The sequence below is a fragment of the Mesoplodon bidens genome (assembly GCF_964165515.1).
Source record: "Mesoplodon bidens genome assembly, chromosome: 9".
NCBI classification, from domain to species: Eukaryota; Metazoa; Chordata; class Mammalia; order Artiodactyla; family Ziphiidae; genus Mesoplodon; species Mesoplodon bidens.
In genome coordinates this window covers 4,379,434-4,395,035 of record NC_138166.1, presented here as the reverse complement: position 1 = coordinate 4,395,035, position 15,602 = coordinate 4,379,434, and the positions used below count along the sequence as shown (strand labels likewise).

The 15,602-nt window shown below is 31.2% G+C and overlaps 1 protein-coding gene across 5 annotated transcripts in view; it reads right to left on the bottom strand.

The window, feature by feature from the left end:
• The window catches only part of HGF (hepatocyte growth factor), an 81,013-nt gene that overhangs the window by 12,792 nt on the left and 52,619 nt on the right, over positions 1–15,602 (bottom strand). For 4 of the 5 annotated variants that reach the window (XM_081243469.1, XM_081243470.1, XM_081243471.1 and 1 more), the window contains 2 exons: positions 8,131–8,233; positions 4,122–4,255 (listed from right to left, as the gene is read on the bottom strand). In XM_081243469.1, the coding sequence (XP_081099595.1) occupies positions 4,122–4,255; positions 8,131–8,233 (237 nt within the window). Of the gene's footprint in view, positions 1–4,121; positions 4,256–8,130; positions 8,234–15,602 lie in introns of those variants that run through there. The other variant, XM_081243473.1, reaches the window with a different exon arrangement.

Here is a 15,602-nt window from a genome sequence, read left to right as displayed (position 1 = left end):
CGGCAACAAAACAAAAATGGCATATGGATTCCTTTGTAATAGATGCAAATCTGATTTTTATTTATGGGAAATCTTGAGAAAATTAATACACACTAAAGCGTTTTTATTTATGTCCATTTTCCAGATCTAGATATTTTAAGTGAATAAGTGTAAAGGTGAACATACAAATTTCATCATTTCCCTTTCCCTTTAGTTTATCCTTGGGGATGGTTTTGTCTTAGAGTCAGCTGAGGTCATTGTTTTAGTTCACAGTACAAATTAGGATGGAGGCCGACTGTGGTCATTAAAACATCAAAGATATTGCTTTTTCCACTCAAGTTATTTACATAAAAAATCTAAAATAAAAAACTAGATATTTATTCTTTGTATCGTTTGTGGTGTGAAAGACTACACTATTCATTGTATTCTTAATTGCATATCAAGTTTCCTATTTCTAGGCATCAAGTTAGTATGTCAACAAAGTATTTCATTCATTATTGTACCTTACTAAAATATTTAAATTTTTAAAATGTGTAGATCTTATCAGTTAGGGGCTTTAATAATTAAGAGTATATATATAGATTTTCCTCTAAGCCAATATTTCTCACAATTTAGAAGAAGCTGCATTACCACTTAAAATCAGATTTCTAGAGAATCTGGGTTGCTGGTTAGATTACGAATTTTTTGAAAGCATTCTAGTTTCTTCTGCTTTCGAGGCCTTTTCCATTTTACCTTAAAATACTATTTTCATTTCTCCTCTTTTACTTTTCCCTTACGTCTCCACCATAGTACTCAAATCTGAACAAATATATATGATACAAATCTTACTTTATATTGATTCACCTTAAATTTGAAGAAGGAAAACATGTCAATGATAAAAGTTTTTCCTATGGAAGTGTAGGAATGTGTGTGAGTATGAGTGTGTGTGTGTTTATATGGCCTCAGAATCAAACATGTGCTCTTGCTGAAACCATAAAGAAAACTTTCTTTTAATAGATCCTTAAAGTTTCAACTCAAATTTGAAACTTTATGAACAGCACACCTTTTTCCACGCTGACATTTGTATTCCCATTCTTATTATATATTTTAATATTAATATGTATGTATTTAAATGACTTTATTTGCGATTAGGTATGTAAAATGTCTCCTCTATACACTGAAGACGATTTGAGTGTAGGAAACATTGTTTATATTTTCTATACCTAGAATGATATATAGGGCTTTGCACACAATAGGAGCACAATTTAAAATTATTAACAAATGAATAAATAAATACAAACTGAGGTGGAGGTAATTTACCCAAGCACTTAAAGTGATAGAACTAAAATCCTTACCCAGGAAATCAGAGTTGAAACTCTAAACCACTATGCTCTCTTAATACTTAAGAATTTTCTAATATATACTGTATATATGCGTATAGACAAATATAGACATTTCTACAGTTTTATTTTTGGATCTTGAGAACTTTAAAAATATATGTTAAATATTATTTTGTAAGCATTTTTAAAAAAGGAATACAAACCTTTACATGTTTTGTAATACAAATGTGCAGTATGAAAATGATGTATAGTCTCTGAAGTTAAATAAATAAGAACTCAAATCTTCTAAAGATAAATTTTATTAGCCTTTCACCAGCAAGAAAACTGTAAATAAATCCTGGCTATAAATATTAGTTAGAAAAATGACAGTGTAAAAATATTTGTTGAAATTAATTAATGTTCAGAATACATTGAAATAAATGAATTATCTGCAATAGCATTTAATCAAATACTAGCAACACCCTGAAGTCTTTCAATAGCACATTACTAACTTTTAGTTTAAAAATGTTAGTTGAAAATATGTTTTAAAAACTTTAAAGTTATTAGAGTCTTGTCTCAAATTTATAAACCAAATCACAGTTCTCTATGGGAACATTTTACTCTTAACTATATCTACGTACTAAAATTAGGCTACTGTGATTTTTAGAAATCTTTAATTCTATAGGGAAAGCAATAGAACTTGTTTTAGAAGCCAAGTCATTGACTTTTATCCTTCTTCCTAGGTCATTGAAGAGTCTATTAGCCTCCATTATTCTTAATCGTAGAAACTTCACAAAGAGGTACCATGAAATAAAACTAATACTTAGAAAAAATAACACTTTCACCATTAAAAAATTTTTTTTTGTACACCAGAGAGGTTGGAAAGGTTGGTCTGTTTGCTTGTTTATTTTAATGTTAAAACCAGAAAGACATCTTCTATAAAAGAACATTTTCAGGCCCTATGCAAACCCTAATCTGGGATAAGTTAGGAACATTAGGAGAACACTAATTAATTTGAAAGGCTATGATTAAAGCTGATGAAATGAAATATAACAATATGAAATACTATTTCTTTGTGAACATATATTTACTTACTATTATAGAAAATTTCTTTATTAAAAATACATTGGGAAGTTCCAAGTTTTAACTATAGATACTGATTAACATCATATCTTAAAAGTTTGCTTTTATGCTAAAATTTCATGAAACGTGACTAGTGTTACAATTTATGATGAGAAATTATCTCTTTAATTTGATGTATATTATGGAAAATATAGACTTGTGTTTGTGTTTTATGTTTTAAAGCAAACATCATTTCTTCAATCTAATCTCTTTTAAAGTGAGTATTTTTGCTGCTATTTTCAAGGTACTTGCTACTGCCCTGTCTCACATGAAAAACAGTCTTAAAACAGGACTCTTACTGAACATATAAAACGATGTCTTTTTTAAACAAGAAGGCAGTTTAACATAGTATTCAAAGATGTCTGCTATAGGGCTTCCTTCCCTGGTGGCGCGGTGGTTGAGAGTCCGCCTGCCGATGCAGGGGACATGGGTTCGTGCCCCAGTCCGGGAAGATCCCACATGCCACGGAGCGGCTGGACCCCTGAGCCGTGGCCGCTGAGCCTGCGTGTCCGGAGCCTGTGCTCCGCAAAGGGAGAGGCCACAACAGTGAGAGGCCCGCGTACAGCAAAAAAAAAAAAATGATATCTGCTATAAACTGAGCCGTGAGACATGTACTACAGTAAAATGGTCTCTTGCTACTAAGAGAGCTTTATAAGTCTTTTTCAGTCAATCAATAACATATTGAGGGTATATTTTCATCTCAATATACATTACTCTCCATTAGCAGTTCTCAGTGGAGGTGATGCTATTGACATCTAGTGGGTAAGGCCAGGGACACTACCAAACATCTTATAATGCATAGGACAGCCTCCCATAACAAAGGTTTATCCAGCACAAAATGTCAGTCGTGCAGATGTTGAAAATCCTGATACGTTTCCCCAAACTGACTTCAATACAGGCTTCCCAGTACACAGAGCAGCACAGTATTGAGAGAGTCTGATTTACCCAGGTTCTCACTAATAGGCATTAGCAATCATCTTATTTGCCAACCTGATAGGTGGAAATGATTTCTTATGCTTTTATCTTTTCATTATAATTGTTATATTTTCTTACAATTAAGTTTTAATATCTTTTCATTTGTTTATTAAGTTTATTCTTGAAAATTCATCTTCAGTTTTCTCAAATCATCTCATCTTTTTCTTATTGCTATATAGGCGCTCTTTTACAAGAAGTGTATCAGACATATATTATACATTTTACATATATCTTTTACTTTATGTGCTAATACTTTTTAAACAAAATCATCTTGGGCTCAGAGAAATAGATGGAATGCTTTAGGCTTCTTAGTCTTGGCGTAAACAGCTGAGAAGAAAATGGAAGCACAACTATCTCTGATCTGTTTATGGGCCTGTTAGTGGGCTGGGGACTTTGCTAAGAGCTCTGCCACTTTCAGAGGCTGAACAGTTAGTATTTATTGGTGGGGTGGGGGGGGTGGAGAGGTCTTTCTAGCCCAGTCAGAACAATGGCCATGTATTACTTCTGAATTCCAAATAGGAATCTTCTGAGGGAGGAAAATCTCTTTTAAAAGGTCAGCAGATTGTCCCCTTGTCTAGAAGAGAGATGAAGTTGTGTGTATGTGTGTTGCTGTCTGGAATGCATCCTTATTTGGGGATCAACTCTAGCCCTCCTATACTATTTCCACCTCTGGTTAAGGTATCATTTTAAAGGGCATGCAGTATATTTAAAATGGTTCACCTGAAAAAGATCACAAAATATACTTACAACGAGAAATAGGGCAGTAATCCCAAGGAATGAGAGGATTCCCCGTGTAACACCAGGGACCATGGGCATCATCATCAGGATTTCGGCAGTAATTCTTATTCAGCTTACTAGCATCTGGTTCCCAGAAGATATGCCTGCATAAACAACAAACTCTGAACATCACAAAATGCACATCTTGTCCAAGAGAAACAAAATGTCACGAAGAAGGTATAATCCTAGTGCATAACTTTCATTACAGATATAACACAAGCTACCTGCTGTGAATTTGTTTGTTTTTTTTTTTGAGACTTATTTTGTTGTTGTTCTTGCAGTTTGGAATGATGTTCTTTAACTCAGGAATAAGGCTGAATAATCAGCATAGATAAAGTTGTAAAAGATTTTATGACTTTGCTTCTATTTAATAACTATACTGGCAAGGTAACAATACCCCTGTGCCAAAAAAGGAGCAGATGGCAAAGATCTAAGTTAGAAAATGCATAGAAAATGCAAGCTATTGCAAAAGTATTTTTTTCATGTTTCAGAAACATGTAAAGAAGCAACACTAGCAACATTACTGTGACAATGTACTGGAAGGTACACTGAAAACAATAATAATGTGCTAATAAAATTACTAAATTCTAAAATTTCACTGGTCATACAGTTACAAAATATGATTTTTTGACAGATAATTGAGTGACATTTCAGCCTTTCTCATTTTACATCTTAACTAAATTTATTACAATAGTAAAGCAAAAATACTGTATGTTATAAGTCCATGCCCACTCATATAACATCAATATTTACATTCACCTCAGTAACATTAATGAAGTCAAATTCCACATGGCCATCCTGACCATGTCATGAAAACTATACATCCTAACTTAATTTGTTTCGGATTACTAATTACTACCATGCTTGAACATAATTAATGTGTCATCTTAAAAAAATTGGGAAAAGCTTCAACATAGAAACTTGGACTGTCTTACTAAACTTGGATTTACTTTTTGGACCAATATGACAATAAAGACATACAATACTTACTATGTGACAGATTCTATTACAGATGACTTACATATATGCCCTTAGACCAACCTGATGAGACAGGCTCGAAGATTATGCAATTTTGCATTTGACGAAATTGAAATCCACAGAGGACAATTAATTTTTCTAGGGTCACATGGTTTTTAAGCTGTACAACAAGTGTTTGAACACACGGCTCTTTCCAGAGTCAGTGTTCAAAACCACCACACAGTATTACCTCTTTACTCAGTCATAGTTTGTTCTTAAATCAAAATGGTACCATGCAACTTAATCATTCATCAGTATCCTACAAGTTGGTTCCAAATGACTTTTAACTATTTCCAAAGGCAAACCTAAATTCAATGAATTGAGTTATAACCGTTGCATCCCTGAATAAACATGCGACGTGTTTCCAGTGGTATGCTGGTAAATGTTTAACAACTAGCACCCTGAAGTGTGTATGGGGGGAGGGGGTCTTTATTTGTTGTCCTTGCATATTTCTATAGTGTAACTACTTCCACCATAAAACTGTCAGACTTCTAATATGGAATCACTGAAGGCAGAGTTGGTTACAATTGTCTTTCACAAGTCCGTAAAGAGCTAGATCCACCCCACCATATTTCTAAAAATGCTTTTAAAAATATCAGTGTTGAAATCAGCATTAATTTTAATCATGCCAATTCTTGCTTAAAATTCTTGAATGAATTCCTTTAATGCTTAGGATAAAACTCAAATTTCTTTTTTTTTAACATCTTTATTGGAATATAATTGCTTTACAATGGTGTGTTAGTTTCTGCTTTATAACAAAGTGAATCAGTTATCCATATACATATGTTCCCATATCTCCTCCCTCTTGCGTCTCCCTCCCACCCTCCCTATTCCACCCCTCTAGGTGGTCACAAACCACAGAGCTGATCTCCCTGTGCTATGAGGCTGCTTCCCACTAGCTATCTGTTTTACATTTGGTAGTGCATATATGTCCATGCCATTCTCTCACTTTGTCACAGCTTACCCTTCCCCCTCCCAATATCCTCAAGTCCATGCTCTAGTAGGTCTGTGTCTTTATTCCCATCTTACCCCTAGGTTCTTCATGACCTTTTTTTTTTCTTCTTCTTCCTTAGATTCCATATATATGTGTTAGCATATGGTATCTGTTTTTCTCTTTCTGACTTACTTCACTCTGTATGACAGACTCTAGGTCCATCCACCTCACTACAAATAACTCAATTTCATTTCTTTTTTCTTCACATTTCTTAACGCAGCTTACAGGGTCCCGTATGTTTTTGCCACTGGAGAATTTCTTCTCTGTGGACATTAACCAAATTATACTGTTTCAACCTTATTAAAGTTATTTGTGATTTTAATACACTTCCATTTTGGGGCTTTTGGACAAGTTATTTCTTCTGCCTGATGTACTTTTCCTCCTACACTTCCTTTGACCAACTCCTACTTATTACGTATGTCCCAACTAACATACCTTCCTGTAGGAAAATTTCCTGACCATTTAAGTGTGGGTGTCACTTGTTTGCAGTCCCATAACATAAGTTGTGCTTTTTTCGTGGATTTTCTAATATGACATTGGCATTTGCTGTTTTCTGACATTCCATACTAGAGTGAGATCCATGATGGCAGAATTCTGCTTAACTTTGAAGTCCTAGAGCTACAGTGTCCAATACAGTAGCTACTAGCCAGAGTAACTGCAGAAAAGCTAGTATGTGGCTCGTCCAAATTGAAAGGTGCTATAATTATAAATATATAACAAATTTTGTAGCTTTAATATAAAAACGTAAAATAGCTCAATAATTTTTATGTTAAATACATATTGAAACGAAAAGCTTTAGAAATATTGGATTAATAAAAACATTATTTTAAAAATTTGCCTGTTTAATTTTACTTCTGTAAGTATGGCTACTGGAAAACTTAAAAAGTACAAGTGTGATTACATATGTCAGTTGCATATTTATGTTAGAGAACACTGCTTTAGAAGTATCACTATTTGTTTGTGAAGTAAATTAGTCGAAAAAATATCATCCACTAGTGAGTAAATTTTGAAAGGGAATAAGAACTTTAAAGCTAAAGTGGAACCAGGAGCAAAATGACTCAACTTCTATGGATCCTTAAATTCTTATTCACACATACAGAAATATCTTCCATATAGGATTATGATGGTCAAATGAGGTAACAACTGACAGAAAGCAGCCATGTTGTAGATACTTTATTAAATGACACTACCATTTTTCTTTTAATCCTGCTCTATATATTCCAGGATATTTAATAAAAATCTGTTCTATGTTGCAACTATGTCTCCTACGTCTTTTGTAATTTCAAACACACTAGCACTACTGCTGGGGTCAAGTGGAAGATAACTGCTTTTGTTGTGAATATGTCCAATGTCAAAATCTTTAATTCTCTGAAATATATAGATTTTTTCAATTACATATCCATTTCTTTAATTATAGAAAAATCGTGTGTATCAGAATAAAGCTATACAAGGAAACATGTCTCAATAAGTTTTTAGTAGTTAAGTGGAATTTTAAGGATCTTCATGTATACACATGAAGATGGTCACTTATCAATTTTATAAACTAATATTAATAATTAAATAATTATGAGAATATAATCCTATAATGTACTATTTGAAACACTAGATTTGGCATTTCATTATACAATGTCTTGTCCAGTGTGTAATTGTTTTCTCCGTATGACCATATCATGCTTAAAGGTGGAGCCCAAATGTATGGTAATGTTCTTTTTGTTAATGTTCCCGAGGCACCTGTTACACAGCAGAACACATAGTAAATGCTCAATAAATATGTACTGCTTTGAATTGTTTATTTGTTTGCCACATAGAGAGAAAATGTTAAATTGAGTTGCACAGAACGATCAATCTAATGTTTTTATTAGCTTACTATAATATATAAATGAATAGAAAGAAATGCCAATGTACCACAATACACCTATCTGCTGTTATCACTACATACTATATATTGAAAGAAAGAAATTTACATACCGATGTAAATCTTCCATGTTCTTGTCCCACATTGAACATGTTAGTCCAGATCGTGTTTTGGATAAATTGCCCATATAGTTTTTGCCATTCCCACGATAACAATCTAAACATAAAATATATAGAAAGAAGACTAATGAATAGTAGGGAGTATAGGACAAAGACTTCTTTTACAAGCATATGAATTCATGAAAATCAACATAAAAATTAAAACAAAGCACTGAAATCTGTACAAAGCAAAGACACTTAACTATCTCTCATAAAATATCTTTATTTTTCGTCAAATTTCTTCTTCATTAAAATGAAAGTTTATGTATCAAATTACAAATTCAAAAAAACTCAAAGAAAAAACTAAATGAGTGGCTCCTAGGGACACCAAAGAAATGAGAATTTTGTGAGTGACATATATATTTTCCAATATTTTCTACTGAAAAATTTTACTCCATAGGAAAGTCACAAGAATGATATAATGAGCACTCGTATACCAGTCACATTTGTTGTGTTTTGATTTTTGTCTGTCGTGAGATTGACATTCTGAGTCATCCAAGCCAGCTGTTTCACAAATGCTCTTTAATTTCATTTTGCCTGATTAGTTTCTCATGAATGAAATCAAGTTAAATACAGAAATATTGCCTAGGTGATATTTTGTCCTTTTTTCAGGATTATTTCATGTGACACATGATGTCAGTTTGTTCGATTATCGCTGATGAGTTTGATAACTTGGTTAAGTGGTATAAAGGAAAAACTTCTCTTCATATATAAGAAAAACAAACAAAAAAATTTTGAGGCCTTTGAGGCTGACTACCTCCTATTCCCAAACAAATTTTCACAAAATGGCTTAGGCATACTTTGATTAATTTTGCATGAATCAGTTATTACTCTGCTTGTTTTAAAATAATTTTTTTATTTCCTACTTTTCTTTCGTTCTTGTTATTCTTCTGTAAATGAAAGTTTTTCCTTCGCCTCTACTCCTTCCATTTAAGTAGTACTACTACTAGTAGTAGTAGTAGCAATGGTAGTAGTAGTCTACTAGTAGAAGTAGTAATGTAAATATGGACAACAACAACTCCTGTTGTTCATTTTGATGCTCAAATTGTTCCATCTTTAGCCAATGGAAGCCATGTTAAAATGGCTCCTGTGTCTTTTATCATTTCCCACGTGGTTTTATTTTTCACTTTTTTTCAACTGAGCAGTTTGCATTCTATTAAACATTTATAGAAGTGTCCATATTTGGAATTTTAAAAAATAATAAAAAGAAGTTAAGTTCTTTCAAATATGTAAGTTGCAGTTCTACATTTGAAAATAAACACTATTCCATATTTTGAAATAATCCTGCATATTTTAATAATAACTATTTAACAATTCTAATTTTTATATGAATAAAAACTAGTTTTAACTATAAAATGTTATCTATAAATGTACATTAACATTAAGATTATTCTCTGGTTTAAAGTTGGTAAGCCATAATATATTATCATTGGTTTTAAATACGCTATGTGATTAGAATAAATAATAGGTACAAATTCTAATAAAATTTTTAAATGAGTAATAATTTGTCCAGGAGTTAGTTAATTTAGTAAAAAAGAAATATAATAATATATTCAATAGTCATGTTTTAGAATCCATAAATTTGAACTTAGATATAAAAACTCAAATAGGATAGGACTTGATACACATAATATAGCAGTCATTACCATATACAATAAAATTGTCTTCAGAAAGCATAAATTTGTAAAATCCAATTCTTGTACATATGCAGAATATATCAGTTAAAATATTTTCCTCTGACAGTGCTATTTTTTTCTACATTAGGAAAGGTTAAACCTTTGGCTGTTAGGTAGTAAATTCTTCAGATAATTTCTTACTGAAGAAAGCAATTGTGCAATGCGGTATATTGGTACTGCTCTTTGATACATTTTTGATTTTACACCTGTGTTTTCTGTATTAGAGAAAGAGATCCTCCTTACCACCGTTTTATTTGAATATGAGCTAGGTTTTTTTTTTCTTAGTAAACTCTTTTTTAGAATAGTTTTTAATTTACAGAAGAGTTATAAGTTGGTACAGAAAATTCTAATACACCACATAGTTTCCCCTACTTTTACTATCTTATATTAGTATGATAGATTTCTCACAACTATTTACCATACTGATACATTATTACTAACTGAAAACTATATTTTGTTTAAATTCTTAGTTTTTACCTAGTGTACTTTTTTTGTGTCCTAGGATCCCACATGATACCACATTACATTTAACTCTCATGATTTTTAAGGCTCTTCTAGATGTAACAGTTTTCTCAGACTTTCTTTTTTGATGATCCTGACAGTTTTAAGGAGAACTAGTATTTTGTAAAATGTCCATCAGTTGGGTTTGTCTGATGTTTTCCTCATGATTAGATCTGGGTTATGGGTTTTTGAGAGGAAGACATAAATTTTGAGCACTTATTAACTTGCTGGCATAAGATATTCCAGCTTCACTTTATGTTTCTCTTGTCCCAGGCCTGGAATCTTCAATTTCACCAAGGAGCCATTGTCTATGTTAGTGATGAAAGGTAAGGAGAAGACGTGGGTGCTACGTGTGCTCATTGCTATTTGGTACCATTGTTTCTAGTCCCTTTCATTTGATAGAGCTGGGAAGTGTGTGTGTGTGTGTGTGTGTGTGTTTGTGTGTGTTCATGAGTAACTGATCCCTCTAACTCCAGTCTAGCACCAGAGTTCTTCCTTGTCTCCTCTTCATTTGTGTATTTCTTCTCCCATAGTGAGAACCATGATTCTAGGTAACATCAGTATCTTTTCTCATTTTCTGAATTCTCCAATGCACACAAAATAATGTTAAAGCTGCTACATCCTAATACAGCAAAATTACACTTTAAAGTTCAAAAGGTATTTAAAGTTATCTAACTTTAAATGTATTCCAGTGAGGCTATATATAGTCAGAAAATTGTGTTTAAAAATTATTTGGAATTTTTTTTCTAAATTCTGTAGTAATAGTATCTACTTGATATACAGATAGGCACATTTCTGTGTTTTTTTCCATCTTTCTTGAGATTACTCTTTGAACATTTAATACATTATTAAAACATTAATATTGGTTGATAGTCAAAACTATATGAAAGTGTGTATTCAGAGTGTTCTCATTTTCCCTCTTGCTTCTGTGTCATATTTCTACCCACTACTACCCACCATTACAAGTAACCAATTTCATTAGTTTCTTGTTTATGGCTCTTGTATTTCTTTTTTTTTTTTTTTTTTTTACTGTTTTAATAAAGATGTATACACACACACATAAATATACATATGTAATATAAATATATAATTATATGTATATATATTCTATATATGTATTATTATATCCCATTCTTTATTACTAGTAGTAAATCCCTTTATTTATTACTAATAGAATGCCAAATATATATTTTAGTGCTTTGCTTTTTTTTAAATTAATAATATACCTGAAAATCACTTCATATTAGTTCATGAAAAGTTTTTTCATTCTTTCTGCAAATTTGCAGTATTCCATTGTGTGACTTCGCCAGAGTAGATTTGGGTTGTTTTGCTAGTACAGAAGATGCTGAAATAAAAAACTCGTGCATACGTTTTTGCATATTATTGGAGCTATATATTCAAATAGTGCATTATTGGTCCAAAAGGTGAATGTATATGTAATTTAATTATTGTAATATTCTGTTCCATAAGGATTTTATCTTTTTTGCACTCCCAAGAGCAAAGCATGAGAGTTCATTTCCCCATACAGCTTTGCCAAAAGATAGTATTGTCAAGCTTTTGAATTTTTGTGAATTTATATGTGAGAAATAAAAGTCTCATTTTATGAAAAATCTCAATATTTATATTTTAGTTTTTTTCTTGTTACATGTGAATTTAAGCATAATTTTCATGTATTTAAGGGAATTTTTATGTTTTTCTCTAAAGAAATCTTTCTGTTCATGTATTTTGTCCATTATTTAGTTTTTTGGTCCTACATACTTTTCACTTTCACAGTTTTTATATATTAAAAAATTTATCTTTGTCTGTGATATACATTTTAAGACATTTCCAAATTTGTCTTTGGAATTTAAATATGATGGGTTTGTTTATGTTTTTTGCCATCACAAGTTTTTGATGTAGCTTATTATTTTTTTCTTTTATTGCCTTTAGATTTTTAGTGTTAATTAAAAGCATATCGCCACATCTAAGTTATAAAGGCATTTTTCCAAGTTTACTTCTAGTATATATATGGTATCCCTTTTTACACTACATCTCTTATCCATTTGGAGTTTATTTTTGGGTATGGTGCAAGGCATGGATTAATTTTATTATTTTTCCAACTTTTCCAAATTGATCCATTATTGTATTTTAAAAGCTTATTTTTACCCAGTGACATATAGTGCCACATTTTAAATATAATCTCAGTAAGGAGTCTATTTTTGGATTCTGTGTTCTCTCAATTTATTCATATGCTAGAACTACATTCTTTTAATTATAAACTCTTTAAAAAATATTTTAACATCTGATGGGGTTATTTACCTCTAATCACTCTTCTTTTTCAAAGTTTTCCTTAGTATACTTACATGTTTATTCTCCTAGAAAAAATTTAGAATGAATTTGTTTGATATCAGAAAGTATCACATTAAATTTACAAATTAGCTTAGATGGAATTGATGTATTTATGATGTTGAGTTCTCATATCAAGAACAAGGGATGTTTTTCTACATGTTAAAGTACAATTTGGGGCTTTCAGTAGTAATTTAAAATTTAATTACATAGATTTGCAAAACCTTCCTAAGTTTATTCCTAAGTTTTCCTCAGTTTTGTTTCCTATTATAGATGTAGTTTTCTCTTTAATTAGATTTTCAAAACCATATATGAATGCTATTAATATTTGTATGTTAATTGTTTATCCTGCTACCTTAGTGATTTTTTTATTATTTGAATTCAGATTTCCAAGTATATTACTATTATATCATTTTCACAAAGATATTTTGCCTTTTTACTCAATCAATAAATATGCCTTCTTATTGTATTGTATAAAATAATATCGACAATGCAATGGTAAAGAGAAATATAATGTTAACTTATATTTACAATATTAAATGGCAAAGGAGATGCTAGACATTCTTGTTTTCTTTTTGGCCTTAGTAAGAATACCTCTAATGTTTTCCCATCAAGTAAGTGGTGGTTTTATGACTGAGATTACATCTACATCTATATATCTATATGTATATACTATATATATATATACACACACACATATATATATATGAGTGGATATAAGGGTGTGTGTGTAAGTATGTGTGTATTCCACAAATTCTTGAGTACTTTTATGAAAAATGCATGAATTTTGTCACAGTAATTTCAAAATCTGTTAAGATTTGTTATATGGTTGTTTTTCTTACATCTAAGATGAATTATATTAATGGGTTTCTAAAACTGAACCATTTTTGTTCTCAGACTAAACTCCACTCAATCATTATGTATTATTTGCTTAATTTCTTTATTGAACTGTTCACTCAAATTTCATTTAAGATTTTTCTATTAATAAATTTACAAATGAGATAAGTCTATAATTTTCTTATGTGATAACTTTATCATATTTAGGTTTCAATATTATCATTCCATCATAAAAATAATTTGGAAATTTTACTGCATTGGTTAAGCTACAGGGCAATTTATGTAGCATTGAGATCACCTGGTCTATGAATTCATCTAGGCATGATGTGTTTGTGGTGGAATACTTTATTAGTAAATTTCCATGTTTCTTCAATAGGAATGAGTCTACGTTTTCTTTCTCTATCAGGGTCAATTCAAATAACTTGAATTTTCCTAGTATATTACCCATTTTACTTTCATTTTCAGTTTTTACATGAGGTTGTATAAAATAATCTCATGTTTTCCTGTTTCACTGGTTATTTCTGCCTTCATAATTATTATTTTATATATTTTTCCTCTCTTGAGTCAGTTATCTGGTGGTTGTCTATTTTGTTAATTTTTTCAAAGAATCATCATTTGGCTTTATTCATTAGTTCTACTGTTTTCTTTTCTTTACCTTATTAATGTCTGCTTCTATCTTAGTTGTTTTCTTTCATGTGTTGCTTTTGGTTTACTTTTTCCTCCACCTCTTTGAGTGGGAAATTTCATTCCCCTGTCTTCATTATGTATATTATTGATATAAATATTTAAAGCTGTGAATTGTGTTTTGTTTCCTGCCTTAAATGTACTTTATATAGTATAATACACTGTGTTTTATCAGCATTTTAAAAGAAATTCTGCAATTTCAGTTTTTTTTTTAACGGAGTTATTTAATATCCAACTGGAAGAGCTTTTATATATATGTTAAATCAGATGTTGCAAGATTTGAGCAAAAGTTTTTAACTCATCAACCTATATGTGGAATTTATATTTCCTTATATAGAGAGAAGGATAAGAGCAACATCCTTGTGTGTGTGTGTGTGTGTGTGTGTGTGCCTGCATGCATACATATCAAATATGTAACAATCCATACTACTAGATTGGCAGTATTATACAATGACATAACTCTCTGTTAAAATTTCACAGCTGTATGTTGAATTGGCTAACAGTGTCTCTTAAGTAGGACTTACTCATATTCAAATTGCCCCACAGAGCCTAGCACATTGTTGCATATATCAGGTATAATATATTGTTAAAGAAAAGGAATATAATATTGTTAAAGCATTAATGAAAAGGAAAAAGCATGGAGTAATGGAAAGGTCATTTTAAGGAGAATTTGAGTGACTCACAGTTGTGCTAATTTGAGAGTTCAGGCAAGTTATTTAAATTCCATAAAGCTAATTTCTTCATCTATTAATGTGCAGTTCTATTATATAAGCAATAACATCAGCTTAACTTTCAAAACCCCAAACACTCATATTCTATTACCTGATCTTTGATAAGTGATATATATGTACATAAAAGCATCTTAATACACATCAGAAGCTTATAAAACAATTGTTCTTACTTGCCTCTATCACTCAGAAATTATCAGTAATTTTTTAAATGACTAAGGCAGGGACAAAGAAGATCCAGCTGGTACCAAACCTTCCTTAATCATTGGTTTCAACTTTATTTCCAACTGACCTTTAAAGTCTGCCCAAGAAGAGTGAAATTGATTGAAAAGGGACTCATCTCTTCTTCCCTCTACAACTGTTTTCAGAGTTGTTCACAAAAAATGGCACTGAGGAAAGTCAGGGGATGGAAGAAGTATATACAGGGCAATAAATCCATGAACTAGAGTTTTAAATTTGGCTTGGACTTTTTAGAATGATTTAGGACTGACCATGGCCATGACCATCATAATTAAATTTATGTGAAAGAATGTGATTATTTAAAAATCATAACTCCTAATTCATTATATACCAATAAATGCCCAGAGCCCATTATTATTAATTTTTGACAAATGATTTTTTAAACCTATTTCAATGTGACTTTTCTCAACCACTGCTCCCTGAAACAATTATTTTC